At 44.9% G+C, this 19,896-nt stretch overlaps 1 protein-coding gene across 1 annotated transcript; it reads left to right on the top strand.

Moving 5' to 3' along the window:
* The first annotated feature begins 366 nt into the window (after positions 1–366).
* crebbpb (CREB binding protein b) lies at positions 367–19,838 on the top strand. Its single transcript, XM_053851467.1, has 30 exons — positions 367–1,212; positions 3,952–4,583; positions 7,468–7,635; positions 7,865–8,117; positions 8,554–8,667; positions 9,274–9,522; positions 9,656–9,755; positions 9,846–9,980; positions 10,055–10,172; positions 10,257–10,431; positions 10,511–10,573; positions 10,659–10,780; positions 10,933–11,115; positions 11,209–11,571; positions 11,649–11,825; positions 11,917–12,094; positions 12,178–12,296; positions 12,372–12,611; positions 12,692–12,780; positions 13,237–13,317; positions 13,399–13,455; positions 13,535–13,612; positions 13,694–13,761; positions 13,838–13,988; positions 14,761–15,021; positions 15,090–15,255; positions 15,409–15,576; positions 15,700–15,861; positions 16,020–16,301; positions 16,384–19,838. Exons 1-30 carry the CDS (start codon positions 1,128–1,130, stop codon positions 18,763–18,765), a joined length of 7,419 nt encoding a protein of 2,472 aa, XP_053707442.1. The 5' UTR covers positions 367–1,127; the 3' UTR covers positions 18,766–19,838.
* Positions 19,839–19,896: the final 58 nt, after the last annotated feature.

The following is a 19,896-nucleotide window of genomic DNA, read 5'->3' as shown; positions in this document are numbered from 1 at the left end:
AACAATGCATTCATATGGTTTAACATCGAGGTAAAACTCGTCAATTATTGTTAATTTTTAATTTATTTTCTTATATTCTTATTTTAAAAATTACGTTTTCTTTACCGAATTAAATTAAAATTTAAATCACATCAATTTAAATAATCATTTTGTCTAACGATACGTCCTCGAAATAATGTTTACTTAAAACTCGAGTTTTAACAGCTACGTCTAAATGAAGCAATGCATGCTTTTCAATACAATGATAAAATATGAAGTTTAGCCTCGAAAGTCACGTATGACGCACGGTGGGACTCAGGTTTACGTCACTGCGTCACTACGCCAGCTGCCCCACTCCCCCTCCTCCCCCACAGTCTAGCTGGGAAGAAAAAAAAAAACTTTTTTTTGTATCGGAGGAATCAACAGCCGCCATCTTGACGCGGCTCAGAATCGGGATTTCTGGGGGAGCATTAATTTTAAAACCCTACAGGAGCTGCCCAGGTCGGACTTAAACGGGGTTTTCTTGCATAAAATCGAGGTATTAGGTAATTCGATGGGATTTTGTGCAAACATGTGAGGGTTAAATGGGTTTTTATCGCGTCGAGAGCCCACTGTATATTTGATTTCCCTTTTAGCGAGCGCCGCTTGTCGCCGTATCTCCACCCGGAGACGTGGTGTTTAACGGTCGACAGCGTCGATAAAAATAATCCACCACATAGAAAATATTTCTCGATTTTTGCTCTTTTTATTTAAGCCAGAGATTGATTTTATGGACCTTCGTTTCGCCTCGGAAAAAATGATTCTCTACGGACGCGAAACCGGCGATCTGCAGCGGCAGTTTTTCGCCGACGCTTTGTGTGGTATTTTATGAGTGACTATTTATTTATTGTTTTCGACGTGAAATAATTTTTCGAGTTTAATTATTGAGGACAATTATGTGGGTGTTGGGTGTTGGATTATCATGGGGTGATCTTCGGCGGCGGAGCGTGGCGCTGTTGCCTTTCTTTTGAAGCCTTTTTCTCCAGGCAGCAGATCTTCAAGCTGCCAGCCACAATTGTACTTTAAACAAAACGCTCCATCTTTTTTTTTGAGCTAAAAACCCAAAGGTTGAGATTGTCTGCGAACAGCCGTTAAATTTACCGGCGACAATGGCTGATAATCTACTGGATGTAGGACCTCCGACTGCAAAGCGACCCAAGCTGAATTCACCTCTCTCCGGATCGGACGGTCCAGGTAAGTGCAGGACACATGTGACAACCGGCTTTTTTTTTTTTTTAAACACAGCCAAAATGAATCCCTCAAATCCAATAAAGCATTTTTACGGATTAACAAATTGAACGAAAGTGCATTGCTAAACTGCTTCAACTCTCTTTGATGTGTCCATTACAGATGAATTATTTGATAGTTATGAGAGCATCAATGTTTCTGAAATTTAACGACAGATTAAAATTGTTTAAGTCTAAATAAGTACCATGTAAGTATAAATCTATTGCGTCTAATGAGTCATTGTGTTAAAATCCATATTTAGAGCAAATGTAATCCTGTCTTCTCAATAGTGATTTCAGCCGTTAATGTCCAGTATTATTGACATTCAAAAGTAAGTCATTCAGCAGTGTCGGGTAATGATAGAAAGAGTAAATAAGAGTGTGGCGATTTCCTTCAATTTATTTGGATTTAACTAGGAAAAACAAAGTTGCTTACCGAACCTGTCGTCATCTCAGAAAAGGGTACCAAACAGAATCAGAGTCATACTGGGTCAGAGTCCTGGATGTGTTCCTCTGCTCACAGCAGCACATATTCTGCAGTTGTAGATTTATCTTCTCAAGCCTCTTTTAAATTGGACAACCTCCTTCCTTCAGCACTCCGAACACGCAGAGAAGAAGCCACTACTGAGGAAACAAAATGTTTGTTTTAGCCGTGTTTGTACAATTTAGCTCGCAGCAATTTAGTGATGAATTGCTGTGGATGCCGATAGAAACTTGCCGAGGGGTCCGTTTATATACCTGTCCTACCTGTTGAGAAACTTGTTCTCCTGTATTTGGTCTTTATCTTACCAATGAGTACAGCTGGACATTCGAATATGACCCGACGGTGCAATTATGGAATGTCAAATTGGTTTGGAATGTCAACAGTGTATGGCAGAACTGCAGGACATCAGCAAATCTAAATTGTGTGATGTCGTTGCAGAAACTGCATTTGCCATTTTCTCATGAATCTAGGTTCTGGGTTGTGATGGACAAGTTCATCAGTACGCCAGACAAGAAAACCCATCTCAATTAATAATTGAAATTGAAGGGTGGTACAATGAATCGATGAACTTGTGTTATTTGATTGTTTCTTCGAGCAACCACTTCTCAAAAGCTGAATTCTCTGGAGTTTAAGTAAAACAATATCAATCCTGACATGACATTATATACTTCAATTGCAGTTTTTAGATCTTGTTTAATTGTTCGAATACTCAAATCCTAGCATAATTTATTGCTGAAGTCCTGATATTTAAGCTACATGCCTCGCATTGTATTGTCTCCCATTTTCAGCAGTTAACCCAAATTTAACAGGCTCATCTCATATAATGGAGTGTTCTTGGGAAAGTAGTGTAGAAATCAACTACCTCCTTATTCCACAAAGATGTGTTTGAAGATCAAGTTGGAGGAGGAATGTGTTGATTCTATTTTAGTTAAGTTACATTTTATTTATGCGTTACACTCTTTGAAGTCCAGCAAGGACAGAAAAAAAGAATTTCAACAATTGAACATATTCTTAACCAAATTGGGGTCATAAAAGTTGTATATAATCCTTCTATAAAGGTTTCCGTATTCCTTAATTTCTTAGCATCAGCTAGAATCAAATTCTGCTATGTTTAAACACAGTGTGGAATTGCAGTGGAACCCGTCGAAAGGCATATAATCGTTTCAGTTAAAAATGCATATTGTTTTGAAATATGAGTTTATCTTCCCCGTTTACTCCTCTGATTTTACAACCACAGACCACACCCTCAAATAAAAAAAGATACGTCCACTATGAAAATTCACACCTTATTAAACTCCGGGGACACAAGTTGGTTTTTGCCGATGATCATCTCCAAGTCGTATCATTATGTTACGCTCTAATTTAACATTTTAATCATTTTTTAATTAGTTTGTCCACAATGTGCTTTGGAGAATAAGTCACTCTTGGTGTGCCTACTGCACTCATGAGTTAACATAATGAGTAGCAGCTTGATTTATGCACCACAGCAGCAGAGCGAGTTGTGACTCCCTGTCAACTATATATCATAAATACTTGATAGATAGATTGATAGAATGATAGATATTGTCTTGCACTGAACAACTCCTGAAATGAAGAACTGGAAAAACAGACTAGCAGTAATTAAACATTGAAACATTGGATTCTATAATCTAATACATCTTGTAGTGTGCATCTAGCTCCACCCTCAAGTGTTTGTGTTAAAATGATCGAACCATAACTCATTCCAGTTCCTCTTGGTTTCGCTAGTCTAATAACAATTCACAGACAAGTGAAGGTGTCAGGTTTTCGTCGACCAATCCTTGCTGTCAGAAAATGTACCATTGCGATTTCATATAAATACATAAAAATGATATAATTTACACGAGTTAAAATGTAATAATTACTTAAAGGGTTTGGTCCTCATTTCCTGAATGACTGTGGGTGTGGCGTGCCAGTAAAGCCGACGACTGAAGCCTCAATGAAGTGTGCCACAAATTTGGCACATGATTTAGTTGGTCACAGTTTTTCTCATTATGGTTGCATAAAACAAATTAATGCATACTCCAGTTTAAATTTCATGATGAAGAAATGAAACTGTGTGATTTGTGTTTTACAGTCACTAAAATGCTTTAGATTTTTTTAACCATGACTGCTCAATAATGAATAAAGACAGACTTTCAGAACATGCTGCGAATGCACAAATTGTAGTCTGTCTTTCTAATTTTTTCTGTTTTTTTTCCCCAGATCTTGTGTCCCTGCTTGATCTTGAGAATGACCTACCGGATGAGCTTATCCCAAATGGTGACCTCTCTCAGATGGGCATGCCATCCAATGGGGGCCCTGGTGGAGCGGGCGGGCCAGGTCTCAGCTCTCTGGTCATGGATGCGGCAGCCAAGCATAAGCAGCTTTCTGAACTGCTGCGGCCAGGGAGCTCCTCTATCCTTGGAGGCGGTCTAAACTCTGGTCCCCAACAGGGAGGCATGGTTGGAAACCAGCTTGGGGCAGTGCTTGGTAAAAGTCCGCTCGGTCAAGGCTCCCCAAATCATCAGTCTCCCCAGGCGCAAAAAGGAGGTGTATCAGCTGGCCAAGGCAACGGTGGTGCTGGGATGGGCTTCAATCAGACCATGTTGAACAGTGGGCAGGGTCATGGAGTCCTGGGACCAACAGGACCTGTAATGAATGGTACTTTGGGACCAGCTGGGCGAGGGAGACCTGGACCTGGCATGCAGTACCAGGGTCAAGGCATGCCGGGAGGGCAAGTGGGAGCAGGACCTGGAGTTGGTGGCAGTGTGTTGGCGGAAACACTCACTCAAGGTGGATCACAACTGGGTGGACATAACAGCCTGAACGCTCAGCAAAGTGGCAACATGAATAAGGTAGGAAAGTTTTATGGTTTCAAACAGACTAACTTCTATTCCTCCATTAGATAATTCGTGTATGGATGTCCACCTGACTATGTTGGTCATCTGAAATGAATTCTTTTGTAGCAACCAAGAAATTGCCTTATTTGGCACTTCACGTAACTATGTTGTTATTGTCTATGTGTGGTAAAGATGAGAATTTACTGTAGTCCATTGATCACATTTGTGAAATTGCCAATGGGTATTTTGTGTATTATTGGTGTTGGTCTTGTCAGACTGCACGATTATTACAAAATTGATAATGACAATAGTTTTGATCAATATTGTAATCTCAGGCAACATCAGTTTCTATTGCAGATTTGGAGTACTTACATCATGAAAACCACCCCCCCCATCGCAGAGACAAGGGTGGCTATAGTTACATAGTACGCAGAGAGCAAGAGAGCAAATGTGACTGACTCAGATTGTGAAGAGGAATATTAATCTTCTGCTTAAAATTTGCACTCTTACATTATGACAAAGTGACACTGCTTCTGCGTGTAGTTACAGCACATGCCTGTGTATGACCTGTGAATCCACAGGCAGCACATACTGGAGCTGATGCTTTATGGAAATGTGAAAATAATAAAACAGGGAAATGGCGGCAGACACAGTGGACGGCGTGAGAGAAAAATACACTACTCATCGTAGTAGAGAGTCTGTGTTCAAAGGCTATAAATTACCATGATGATGCTCACCCATCATCATCGTTGTTGCTTTAGTGCTGAGGAAGAACGTCTCCAGTGGATCAGATTAACCTCTGTAAACGTTATGTAATGCGCTATGGCCGCCGCCAGGTGAAGTCGTAATATACAAATTAGATGAGTGAATTTACTTTCATTCCAAACTTTGCGTCATACTTAAGATTCTGCACGTTCACAGTTCAGTACAGCTCAACAAATGCAATGTCAGTATATAAGATTTCTTGAAATTATTTAACATTTTGGTATGCATCTTTGTACATTCCATTTTTCCTTGTTCTTTTTCTTGATTGGTTGCACTTGAATGAAGAAAGGGATCTACTGTAAAGTGGAGTTAAATTAACATATGATATCCTCTCATCATATATTGACAAGAACAAGCAGTTGCCGCTTTGCCAGTTCAAAATGTTGAAGTGAGCGCCATCCACTTTCAGTTCTTATCACCTGCTGCTCTCACATGGTGGTAATTACTGGCAGTGCTTTGCTGTGTGGCTTTGTGAAACCACCTATAAGAAATGTACATAGCAAGCAGACGTGTAGCATAACCTGTAGACCTACTGTCATGATTTGGATAATAAAGATGTGGAGGGCGTGTCTTCACCACCTCAAATGCACCTCTATTGTGTAGTGAGGAAAACATTTGTTTGAGTTTTTTAGCCACCTGTTGATTGTCAATGCCATCAACGCCAATGGAGTGGTGAGGTTTTCATGAACTCACTGTGCTCAGTTTCAATGCACTCTGATGAAGCTGCTTGGAGACACCATTGTGTTGGTGTCCTTCCTAGGCAGTGAAACGCGATTGTTCTCTGTCCAAATGTGGAGTGATTTGACTGTTTTGCAGTAAAACAAGTCTACAATCTCAATGGATCCTTACTTGTTTTCGTTTACGTAGTCTAAGGAGATTTAGAAATGGGGTTTTACTAATGGTTTCAAGCAGAACCCAAAGGAACAGAGCTTGAAAAAAAAAATGCGGGCGTCCCTTTCTTCAACTCCATATTCATAGCCTTCGCCTTGTGAAGTCCTCTCCTCCTCAGAGGCCCGCGGGTGTTTGATAAAAAGAGTTATAAACCATGTCCACAGGACTTGTTTTCTGTGACTTGGTTGCAGGAAGGATGAGCTGAAAAAGGAAAAGACAAGTGGAAAAATGCTGATGTTTGGATCATGTTATCTCTTGTGCGCTTGAGTGTTGAAGCAAAAAAGGCGTCGGTGTGTTTGTGCACTGTTGGGGGGAGGGGCAGACTGCAGCCCAGTGCTCCGCTCAGCTGTTGAGCATGTCTGTCCTCTCAGAGCCTGCCCCTCCATCACTCTTGCTCTTTATCACTCGACTGGGCTGAGCCTCCTCTGTCTGCTCGAGCACCACTGGCAGCAGGAAGCATCCGCGCAGCAAAGCTGCCAAAGGTGGCAGACAGATGGACGTTGAGGGTTATCTGTAATGACATCTGGGGGTCTAATCAGAGCACCGAAAAAATCTATTTTAGAAGTCCCAGCACAATAAGAGTAGACACTCTTTTTGACATTGTTGTGATAGGGCTTTATTTGATAACAATCTTTGATTCAAGTTAGGGTTAAAATACTTAATGTTGAACAATTTAAACTGTATTTAAGGGGAAACTAAATCACCAACAGTTAATTTAAATGTGGAAAAAACATGGTACCTATATCTGTTCTCTCAGATATTCCAGGAAACTTGCTTTAAAACAAAAGTAACTTTTACATTCTCACTTACTGTAAACATCAGCTTTAATGGCAAGTTTAGCTGTGAGGCATGAAGCGCTACATGTGCATCTCTGTTTTGAAGGCTGCTCTGTGCGACTGTTTCCCTCCAGATGAGTTCTCATGTGATGAGTAGCAGCATGAAGGATCATACATCACGCAGTGGTTGTTAACATATTTTTTTAGTAAGCTGGGGAATAAGAAAATTTACTCACCTGTCTGACATTAGTTTTTACATACCAGCTGTCCACTTCCAGGATAAGGCAGATTCTTTTCGGTCTTGAAATGTGATGTTCCCTTTTTCTTTTTTTTTTATGTAATTGATTGATGATGTTTTGTCATTTAAAATACCAGGTCCATGCTCCTGTCTGTGGCTCAGCAAGTATTGAATATAAATAGTATGCCACTTTGTGCTAAAGCTCCTTTCACATGTCTGACTTCTTCAGATGGGGATGTCCGGAGCTCCATTTGGCCAGCAGTATGGTCAGGCTGGCGTCCAGCAGATGGGGGGAACTGGGGTCAACTCCCAACAACTTCAAAACAAGACAGCCCTTCCAAGCAATCTGCCACAATTCCCTTCAGACTTAAAAGGAGCCGGGAGTGTGCCAAACATGGTAAGTGCCTCTGTGATTTTTCTGTCTGCTTCAAGCTACTATTTGCTACACAGTCTTCTGGTATTAGCCATGTACCATGTTTTAGCCAAAATCGTTGGCTGAAAGCCACTTCAGCAACTCCAAATCTGTGAATTCCATGGAAGAGCTTTTGAGAGCTACAAATGCGTCTAAAATTGTTAATTGTGTCAATAACATTCAACTCAAATGTCTTTTTTTTTTTTTTTTGCAGTCTCAAATGCAGCAGCAGGTAGCGGCGGTGGGCATGGTCCCTGGAGCTGGGGGTGTGACTGGTGGTCCCACGGCCGACCCAGAGAAACGCAAACTCATTCAGCAGCAGCTGGTCCTGCTGCTTCATGCACACAAGTGCCAGCGCAGGGAACAGGCCAATGGGGAAGTGAGGGCCTGCACGCTACCCCATTGTCGTACCATGAAGAACGTCCTCAACCACATGACCCACTGCCAAGCTGGCAAATCCTGTCAGGGTGAGTACAAGTCATTTCAGAAGTGAGTAGGATTGTCTTGGCTGAAACAAGAGTTTCCAACCCTCCTCTAAATAAACCTAAATGAACAGCTTCTTACATTTGCCAACTCAGTGGTTTTGAATCTGTGAAAAACCATCATTAGGGTGGTTAGCTTTGAGGGCACGAGCCTCGACAGTAGTGGAGTGGCAGGGTTGTTATATGTGACCACAAAGCTTCCACAGCCATGGTTCCAAACAAGTATCTGTGGTTAATATCATTGTGGAGTTGTAATTTTGTTGGCTTACAGATTGCTGCTTTTGGTAGTGAGACACTTATAGGTTAAATTTGGTATTTTGGCATATACAAGTCATGCTTGAGAATGCTACATGCGAAAATACACGTTGTGTATGGAACGTTACACAACTTCTGAACATGTCGTATGTCTATTCCTCTCCAGTGGCCCACTGTGCATCCTCCAGACAGATCATTTCCCACTGGAAGAATTGCACGCGACACGACTGTCCAGTCTGCCTCCCGCTGAAGAATGCAAGCGATAAGCGGAATCAGCAGCGTGGGTGTCCCTAGCATATCCTCTGTTGATTTGACTCAATATATCTGTAAATTTATGTATATATATTTATATATATCTCATTAGGTGATATATGACAGATTATCATATATATATAAAAAATAGATTTTTTTATGTCTAATGTCTGTCTTGTCTTAATGGCTGTAGAATTCTTCTTTTCAAGATGCCAGTAAACAGTTGCCCTTGAATCTATTGTTGTAAGGAGTGGTGCCACCTGCAGGTTGTTAGCAGCCACCTATGATCTAATGGATTGCTGGATAAAGAGCGCCGCTAGAGTGAGAGAATTTCCACTAGATGGGCAGGGCCAGTAATGTGACACTTGGGGGAGGATCTTTGCTCTGCTGCTATCAATGAAGGCACCTTCCGCTCTCTGATTGGCTCCAAGAGCCGATGACAGGTTTAAATCCCGCACCAAGGCAGCATGCTGCCTGTCAGCTATCAACACAGCAGGGAGCAACGGGAAAGCCTCCGCATTTATTAACTAGGCAGTTAAAGGAAATCTACTTAGCTAAAATAGTAAATAGAAAAAAATATAACTTTTTTTTGGAAGTGTTAGATTGAATTTGTATTACTTCTTACTTCCTTCAGCCATGCTTGGTTCCCCTGGTGCTGGTCTACAAAACGCCATCAACACAGGGGGAACTGGCCAGCCGAGCTCTGCAAACATCAACACTGCTGCCACCCACATCGACCCCAGTTCCATGCAGAGGGCGTACGCCGCCCTCGGCCTGCCCTATGGAAACCAGTCTCCTGCTCAGGTCCAAGGGCAGAACCAAGGCCAAGCTACCCAAAATCCCCAAGGCCCTCAGCATCAACTACGGAATCTGAACCAATTAGGTACCAATCAAGCACTTTAAGAAATTTCCATTGTGGTGTTAGATGTGCACTAAACAGAGTGTCACTTCAAATCACACCATTTTCAGCCTGCTGTTAATCTGTTGTCTTTAATTCTCTAATGAATCTTCATCAGGCACTAATCAGATGAACCAGATGGCAGGGGGTTTGGGGGTTCCCTCTTCGGAGCAGACCGGCATGCACTCTGACTCCTCGTTGCCAACGACACTAAACAAGTTGGTATCCCTTTTTTGCAGCGGAAATACACATGTCACCTTTTCAACACGTTTTTGCCTGACTGAAACATGTTGATTCTTTGCTTACAGTCAGTTGTTGCCAGATGGGTCAGTGGCAGGTCTGGGGAACCTGCCCGCCGCTGCCCCCCTTTCGGCATCGGGTGTGCGTAAAGCTTGGCACGAACACGTCACTCAGGACTTGCGCACCCACCTGGTGCACAAACTGTAAGTCAATTAAACTGTTTGTTACCTCGACGAACAAAAACAAAACCACATGGGTTATTCTGTCACCTTTCCAGAGTACAAGCCATATTCCCCACCCCTGACCCTGCAGCACTAAAGGACAGACGGATGGAGAACCTAGTTGCATATGCACGCAAGGTGGAGGGTGACATGTATGAGTCGGCCAACAGCAGGGTAAGTGAAAAACACAAAAATGTTCAACCCAAGGAATACGGGTTTGTTTATTTTGACAATAACCTCCTTCTATCTTCCCATTAGGACGAGTATTACCACTTCTTAGCAGAGAAAATCTACAAAATCCAGAAAGAGCTGGAAGAGAAAAGGCGCTCACGGCGTCAGAAGCAGCCAGGCATGGTGGGAACTGGAGGACCTCAGCAGCCGGGAATGGCTCAGCCTAATGCGATGGGTCCTGGACAGGCTGCCCGGCCTCAAGGTAAGTAGCTACATTTAGTTCTTCAGTTATATTAACAGATACTAGCTGATAATAATTCTTGCATTGTGTGATCTCTCAGGTGGACCTGTGCCTATGCCCAACATGCAAAATCAGCTAATGAACCGCATGCAGATGTCTCAAGGTAATTAAATGTCATGTACTGGATTTATGTTTCATTTTTGGACCAGTACGAGCGTTTTGATGATGATTTGTGACTTGTGCCGCAGGTATCAATCAGTTCAACCCGATAGCAATGCAGAATGCCCAGATGTCTCAGGCACCCATTGGGGCTCGAGCTCCGTCCCCCATGAATCACCCGCAGCAGATGAACATGAACTCTGTGCCAAATGTGAGAACCTTTTTCAAACATTTATTATGTCCGTACAACAGGGCATGTGACCAGCATATTATGAATTTGTTTGTCCTAGCACTATTTTTTGGGCTATTTCGACTCGGATTTACTTGACCTAGATCACTGATTTTCTAAATTCTTGATTTCAGATGGGCATGTCTCCCTCAAGAATGCCTCAGACTCAGAGCATGATGGGTAATCACGTGAATAACATGGTCCCACCCAACCAGGGCCAATTCTTGCCACAGGGTCAATTCCCTGGAGCCACAGGTGGAGCCATGAATGTGAATGTCGGTATGGGCCAGCCCATAACTCAGAATACTGTCGTGCAGGTGAGTCGTGGCAGTCCAGTTTTTCACTATTACTATTTATTTGGAATATATAAGGTGGGTTTCTTATGTTGTCCTATTTCTGTTAACTTTCAGCAACAGAACTCTAGCTTGTCCTTGAATGCCATGGGCTCTCTAAACTCCCAGTTGCCTTGTGGCCCTGCAGCCCTCGCGGGCAACCCTCCACCCAACACAACGGCCAACCTGCAGCCGCAACTGCAGCAGCAGCAGCACCACACTCCAACACAGAACCAGGTGCTGCCGCAGCCTAACACGCCTGCCTCCACAGGTGGGCCCTCCACCACCCCCACGCATATCCCCAGTGGTCTGCCTGGGCCCCCATCCGCCATGAACACACCTGACCCTCCCCAGCCGCTTACGCCATTAGCACCGCAGCCTGAATCGACGGGTCCGCTCCAGCAGCCGGCCTCAGTGCAGGCGCAGCACCCCAGCACACCGGTAAGGAGCTTGAAAAGTCCTTTTCGTTGGGGCACGAGTTTTGGCCTTAATAGTCTTCTGTTTTTTTTCCCCGGAAGTTGTCCCAGGCTGCTGCTAGTATAGACAACAGAGTGCCTACTCCTGGATCTGTAGCTGAGCTGAATTGTCAACCAACTCTACCTGACACGAGCGCCACTGAAATCAAAGCTGAAGTGAAAGAAGAAGAAGACGAAGAAAGCATTTCTGGAAAGAAGCCGGCGACCATAAAAACAGCTGTAAGTTTTAGGTTCTTTTGAACTCTTGGATGATGTCAAACCAGTCTGTTGCGCTTCAAAGTCATTGATTATATTCACTGCTGTACTGCAGGATGACGAAACAAAAGCTCCTCTAGTGGACAAAGAGGAGCCTGATGCTGCAGAGCCAAAGCAGGAGCCAATGGAAACCGAGGAGAAGAAGCCAGAGACGAAGGCAGAACCCAAAGAAGAGGAGGAGAGCGGGGCCAACGGCACGTCCACCTCATCCCCCCCTCAAAATCGCAAAAAAAGTAGGAACCACCCCTAATGGTTCATATTCAGAAGGAACTCCATGTGTATGAATTGAACTTTCAATATTTGTTTTTCTGTTCAGTTTTCAAGCCTGAAGAGCTGAGACAAGCACTAATGCCCACACTGGAGGCTCTTTACAGACAAGATCCTGAATCTCTACCGTTCAGACAACCTGTAGACCCAATGCTACTGTGTATTCCTGTGAGTCTTCACTTGGGTAACTTAGATTTTTAGCTGACTACTCCCTCACACTAACATTTTTACCCTTTGTTTCAGGACTACTTTGACATAGTGAAGAACCCCATTGATCTATCCACCATAAAACGTAAACTGGATACAGGTCAATACCAAGAGCCATGGCAGTACGTGGACGACGTGTGGCTCATGTTCAACAACGCTTGGCTGTACAACCGGAAAACGTCCCGTGTTTACAAGTGCTGCACCAAACTCGCTGAAGTATTTGAGGCAGAGATCGATCCTGTCATGCAAGAGCTGGGCTACTGCTGTGGCCGAAAGGTGAGTGACACAAGCTCCTGAGGCATGTGTATGTAAGATATGTCGTGCTGATCTGGTGTCATTTCTTTGTGTCCCGACAGTATGAGTTCTCACCTCAGACACTGTGTTGCTATGGCAAACAGTTGTGCACCATTTCCAGGGATGGAACCTACTACAGCTACCAAAACAGGTAAACAATTAGCCTCATATCCGAGGAGTTTTAGTCTGGATTCAACCTTTAAAATGTGTTGGACAATTAACACCAAAGCTCCCCCTGGTGTGCAAAAGATGTATTGCACATCATTCATGTACGATTGGATACCTATTCACTTCACGCAGTTGGTACGTTACCAAGTGATATATTCCTGCAGTGGCTTTCTTATAAGTATTAAAATCTACTAGATGATGAATTGTCGTTCCATGGAATTCTTTACTGCCTTGTCGGCTAACGAGAATCTTTCAAGTTTTTGTCTTGATGTTAAACTTCAGAGCTTCTTCTCCAATACAGTACTAAGTCCATGAAAGCCAGTGAATGAGTCATGAAAATTTCCCTCGAAACATATTTTACACACATTCATGTTGATGTTTGCCTCTTCATCTTATGTGTGCTGGTTGCATTCACACATTTGGGTCTTGGTGTCAACAGGTATCACTTCTGTGAAAAGTGCTTCAATGAGATCCAAGGGAACAGTGTGACCCTGGGAGATGACCCAGCTCAGCCGCAAACGTTAGTAGATATAGTCAGACATCTCTGTGTTATTTAACATCCTTAGTTTCAATGAGTAACTTCTTTTGGTGACTCTTTCAGGATGATCTCAAAAGAACAATTTGAAAAGAAGAAAAACGACATGCTGGACCCCGAACCGTGAGTCATTTTTTCATTTACGCTTGCTACTTTTTCACGGCTTGATCTTAAATGATTTCGAACGTAAATGTGTTTGCAGGTTCATTGAATGTAAAGACTGTGGAAGGAAGATGCACCAAATCTGTGCACTGCACTATGATGTCATTTGGCCGTCAGGGTAAATTCTCTTGCTGCTCAAGTTCCTTTATCACAATCTAAACCATCAGCAAATATCACTCATGTTGAGTTTCTCCCACAGATTCATCTGTGACAACTGTCTGAAGAAGTCTGGCAAAACAAGAAAAGAGAACAAGTTCTCAGCAAAAAGTAAGTCTGCTGTGTCACCTAGTCAGTTTTTAGTCCTATCGCTGTACTTATCGTCCCTGTCTTTGTCTGTCTGAAGGATTGCAGACCACAAGATTGGGCACATACATTGAGGACAGAGTAAACAAGTACTTGAAAAGACAGAACCACCCGGAGGCTGGTGAGGTGTTCGTACGAGTGGTGGCCAGCTCTGACAAAACAGTGGAGGTCAAGCCTGGCATGAAGTCCCGGTAAGTTGTGACTTGAATCCAAAGATTGGTGTTAACATGGGGTGCAAAGAAGGTAGACTACAGAGAACCATGTCAGCTTCATTTTGAAGCCTCCCCAACATTTATACACCTCCTTACAAGATTGGCTCACACTGCACCCAGAGGAATATAAAAATTTCATTATACCTCAAAATGATTAAAACCTTTCTCTCCGGAGTCGTAGAGATCTCTGAATGGACAGTGTATCATGTTAAACTGGCCTCAAGGCTTCGGTCTGCAGCTGAATCAGCTCTTCAAATGGATACCAATGGTTATGCACTAATTGAGCCATTCTGCGCCTTGAAGGCGCCATTGTCTAAAAATAAAAGCACGACTTATGGCTCTGTGAGCAGCTATGAAAATGAGTCAAGTAAAGGCAAAACCAAACACCTGTTCATTTTACTTAACATATTTGTACCCTGCTCAGGTTTGAGGAGACAAAAAGGCACAGAAGATAGTGGGTTTAAGAAGACTAGATTAGGAGTTCCTTGGTGGGTAGGACTGACTCCAGATAGTATCGAAATTTGAAAATGCTTAAAATGCTTAATGATTTTAGCTTGGGCTAAAACACACAAACTCCTCCACTCACAGGCTCCTAAGACACAATTCTAGTGACCCCCTGGTAACACAGCAACACAACCTCTCCCCTTGATTTCAGTGAGAAAAATTGCCAAAGTGCTAATATCACTCGTACTACAGAAGCCATCATGTACTGCAACAGTTAAAATTGAATTCCTGGTTTATGTGCTTCCAGGTTTGTGGACTCAGGCGAGATGGTGGAGAGCTTCCCTTACAGAACCAAAGCACTTTTTGCATTCGAGGAAATAGACGGCGTGGACGTTTGTTTCTTCGGCATGCATGTCCAGGAGTACGGGTCCGATTGCCCTCTTCCAAATACCAGACGGGTTTACATATCATACCTCGACAGTATTCATTTCTTCAAGCCACGTATGCTAAGGACTGCAGTGTACCACGAGATCTTGATAGGCTACCTGGAGTACGTGAGGAAACTGGGGTGAGTCGAATTGAGATTATACCTGGCTCTTTTGCTGGCTTATGGGACTAACATATGTTCTAACTCAGGTATGTGATGGGTCACATCTGGGCCTGTCCACCCAGTGAAGGAGATGACTACATTTTTCACTGCCACCCGCCTGACCAGAAAATCCCAAAGCCCAAGAGACTCCAAGAGTGGTACAGGAAGATGCTGGACAAGGCCTTCGCTGAGCGAATCATTCACGACTACAAGGTCAGAGTTGCAACCATTATGTTTTTGTGATTGTTACATGTGGCTTTGTTTAAGGCAATTCTCACTTAACGACTCCCCCGTGCGTTGGATCCATGCAATTGCATGTTAATAGATTTTTGGAAGGTCTTTATATTGGGCTTTGTGCACACTCAGGATATTTTCAAGCAAGCGACAGAAGACAGGCTGACCAGTGCAAAAGAGTTACCATACTTTGAAGGGGACTTTTGGCCAAATGTGCTGGAGGAGAGTATTAAAGAGCTGGAGCAAGAGGAGGAGGAACGCAAGAAGGAGGAGAACACTGCCTCTTGTGAGACTCCAGAGGTGAGCATAGCAGACTCGTGCCATTCCTTCATAATGTGGTTGGAAGTATTCAAATGTTTCGGTGTGTATTTATTACCACCTTGGCTACCACTCGTTGAAATTCGGTCATTTCATTCGGTCCAGGGTGCCCAAGCTGACAGCAAGAATGCTAAGAAGAAGAATAACAAGAAGACGAACAAAAACAAGAGCAGCGTCAGCAGAGCCAATAAGAAAAAGCCTGGAATGCCGAATGTAGCGAATGATCTCTCCCAGAAGCTCTACGCCACCATGGAGAAGCATAAAGAGGTGAGAGTTGAAGTATTTTCTGTCTGAGTCTGTCTGAGAACTGTGCAATACTTGATCTCAACGGCGTTGGAAATTGAAGGTGCTGTAGTTGAACGTCCTTAGCTATGACTAATTGAGCATTAATCGTGGCTCATGCATTTTTTCTCTTGTGCCCTCAGGTGTTTTTTGTAATCCACCTTCATTCTGGGCCAGTCATCAACACCCTTCCCCCCATCATGGATCCCGATCCTCTGCTGACGTGCGACTTGATGGATGGGCGCGACGCCTTCCTGACGTTGGCGCGGGACAAGCACTGGGAGTTCAGCTCGTTGAGAAGATGCAAGTGGAGCACCATGTGCATGCTGGTGGAGCTGCACAACCAGGGGCAGGACCGCTTTGTCTACACGTGCAACGAGTGCAAGCACCATGTGGAGACCCGCTGGCACTGCACCGTCTGTGAGGTACGGGACTCTTCCATCGTCTTCTATCTTGGCACCTGGGACTGTCCTGACTGACGTTTTCTTGTGTCTCTTTTTCCTGCAGGACTACGACCTATGCATTAACTGCTACAACACTAAGAGGCATGAACACAGGATGGTGAAGTGGGGCCTGGGTCTAGATGATGACAGCAACGGCCAGAGTGGCGAGGCTTCCAAGAGTCCTCAGGAGAGCCGCCGTCTGAGCATCCAGCGTTGCATCCAGTCGCTAGTCCACGCCTGCCAGTGCCGGAATGCCAACTGCTCGCTTCCTTCATGTCAGAAGATGAAGAGGGTGGTTCAACATACCAAGGGTTGTAAGCGCAAGACCAACGGCGGCTGCCCGGTGTGCAAGCAGCTCATCGCTTTGTGTTGCTATCACGCCAAGCACTGCCAGGAGAACAAGTGTCCTGTTCCTTTCTGTCTGAATATCAAGCACAAGCTTCGCCAACAGCAGCTGCAGCACAGGCTGCAGCAAGCTCAACTCATACGCCGCCGAATGGCCACCATGGCAGGAAGGGGTATGCCCATGCCATCTCCACCTACCTCAGCGGCCCCTGACACTCCCAACTCCCTGCAGCAGCCTAATACTCCGCAGACTCCGCAGCCGATGCCAAGCCAGCCGCAGCAGCAGCAGCAGCAGCAGCAGCCGCCTCCCAACCCTGCTAACATGGGCCAAGTCTTCCCCAACAGTGGCCGCACTAGCCAGCCCCCAACGCCCATCAGTCAAGGCAAACCCGGTTCACAATCGTCTCCTCTTCATCAGCAGCCATCCCCACTGCCCAATTTGCAGCCTCCGTCACAGATGCCACAGCCTCAGCAGCCTCCTCCGCAGCCACAACAACAACAACAGCAGCAGCAGCAACAACAGCCTCTACGAGCGGCCATGGAAGTAGCCAACCAGATACACATTGCTGCCAAGGTAAGGCAGCAGCAGCAGCAGCAGCAGCAACAGCAGCAGCAAAACTATGGCATGAATGGAATACCCATGAACCACCCACGCATGATGCAGGGTCAGATGCAGGGCCAGATGCAGGGTCAAATGCAGGGCCAGATGCAGATGATGCCGGGGCCACGAGGGCCGCAGGTTATGCAGACCATGCAGCAAAATCAATGGGGCGGGGGCATGCAGAATCTGCAGGGTCATCAGCCTCAAGTCCCGACTCAACAAGGACCCATGGCTGCTCAGGTGCAGGCAACTGCCATGCCTCAGCAGGGCCAGCTCATGCAGAGGCCGATGATGCCCCAGCAGCAAGGTCTCCAAATGGGAGGCGTCATGCCTCCTCAAGGCCCATCACAGCAGGGCTTGACGCCCCAGCAGCAGAACATGCCCAGAGGGATGCCCAGCAACATTGCCCCCAGTGCTCTACAGGATCTATTGCGCACCCTCAAGTCTCCCAGCTCCCCGCAGCAGCAGCAGCAAGTCCTCAATATTCTCAAATCCAACCCCTACCTCATGGCTGCATTCATCAAACAGAGAACAGCAAAGTACCAGGGCAACCAGCTGACCCCGCAGGCGCCAACGCCGCAGCAGAACCCCCAGGCTATGATGGGTTCCCAGGCTGGGATGCCAAATATGGCAGCGATGGCCGGTCAGGTGCAGAGGCAAGCCATGCCCCCGCAACAGCAGGCGCTACAGCAAGCAGGACCCCAAGGAATGGCACCAATGGGTCCTCAAGGTCAGATGATGAATGCTGCCCAAAACGGGAACCCACAGCTTTTTCGAAGGCAGCAGATGCTCAGGATGCAGCAGCTGCAGCAGCAGCAGCAACAACAGAAGCAGCAGCAGCAGGGAGGGATGCCACAGGGCCATGGCCCTTTCCCGCAGCAGCAACCTGGGCAGGTGAGCTACTCTCAGCTCCGGATGCAGCAACAGCAGCAGCATATGGCTATGCAAGGTGGTGGGGGGCCAATGAGCCAGCTCCCCCCCACATCTCAAATGGGCCCGGCTGGCATGGGTATGGATGGGCCACAGAACCTGCTGCAGCAGCGAATGCTTCAGCAACAGCAGATGCTGAAGCAGCAGATGGCCTCTCCAGCACAGGCCAATTCCATGAGTCCCCAACCTCACATGCTTCAAGGCCAAGCACAGGGAGGGCCTCACCTGCCGGGCCAGGCAATGACAAACTCTCTGGGTAACCAAGTACGTTCTCCAGCTCCGGTGCAGTCGCCCCGTCCGCCTTCACAGCAGCCGCCGCATTCCAGTCCCTCCCCTCGGATACAACCGCAGCCCTCGCCCCAGCACCCTGCTCTTCACTCCAGCTCCCCTCACCCCAGTCTCGGAGGGCCAATGTCGGGCCCCTTAGAGCACGGACACATGGGAACACCAGAGCAGAGTGCCATGCTCCCGCAGCTAAACACACCAAATCGAGGGGGGTTAAGTAATGACATGGGCATGGTTGGTGACACGACGGGAGACACTTTGGAGAAGTTTGTTGAAGGATTGTAGCGTCTAATGACAGAAGAAAGGCCTTGTTTAGTTTCAGTCGAGACACTTTTTTTGTATTTGCTGATGTACAAAGTTAACGGACAACAAATGAGGCCTACAGACTGTGAACTATCCCTTAAGCAAGGGACTGCATTTTCTTCCAACACACGACGATTCAAGTAATGGCTGTAAAAAGAGGAAAAAGGACAGCAAAGACACAAAGAATATATTTTTAGTTCAGACCAGCCAAGCAAGTGCTTGCGCTGGTCTTTGTGTTGTTCAAATTTGTTTTTCAGTTGTTCTGTTCTGATATTGACTTTTTCTAAAATAACTTCAAAACAAAAAAACTTTGTTTTGCTTTTTGTTTCGTATCTCTGCAAATTGATATTGTATTTGTGTTGCACAGACTGTAAATTGATTTGTCTGTGAATTTCTTTTTTTTATTTGCCAGGTTTTCACCTCTTCTCTATTCCTGGCTAATTTATTCTAATATGCCATTTTTTTTTTCAAAAGGACTGCCTTTGGGAAAGCCTTAAATTTCCTTCCTGTTTGTAAAGTTATGGGAGCTAAATAATTTGTACAGTTCTAGAGACTATTGCTCACACAAACCCAAGTGTTGGGGGATCCCGCACTTGTTGTGTGTTACCGTTCACAGGTGCCGGAATGTTGTCTTTACTGGACCCGGTCCAGTACTTGTCTTGTTCATATTATTGCTTTGTCTTTCCTTCTGTCTAAAATATTATCTTTAAGTCCTGTACCTCTTTTGCCTGTGGTGGGAAACAAACTTGTTTAACTGCTGATTTGCGTGCAGAGAGTACATCATTTTGTCTTTCGCATTAAACTTGAATTGATGAAACTGTTCTCTAATGTACATCGTGCAGATAGACAGCACTGTACATATGCAGTAAAATAAGAATGAATCACTGTACAAACTGGTTCAAAATGGCTCATTTCGTACTTATATACCATATTGTTAAATAAACCTGTGTGCCACAGAGTCCGCTGCTCACTGTTCTTAAAGGTTTTTCACTGGAATTTCATGGAAATTCATTTGGGAATGGCAAAACGTACCAGATGATGTTCAAATAAACAAAAGTAGCATATATCGTATCACGTTTGTGTTTTTTAAATGTTGTATACATGTTTTCTGTG

The sequence above is a fragment of the Synchiropus splendidus genome, chromosome 19 (assembly GCF_027744825.2).
Source record: "Synchiropus splendidus isolate RoL2022-P1 chromosome 19, RoL_Sspl_1.0, whole genome shotgun sequence".
NCBI classification, from domain to species: domain Eukaryota; kingdom Metazoa; phylum Chordata; class Actinopteri; order Syngnathiformes; family Callionymidae; genus Synchiropus; species Synchiropus splendidus.
This window is presented reverse-complemented; position numbering and strand designations above follow the sequence as displayed.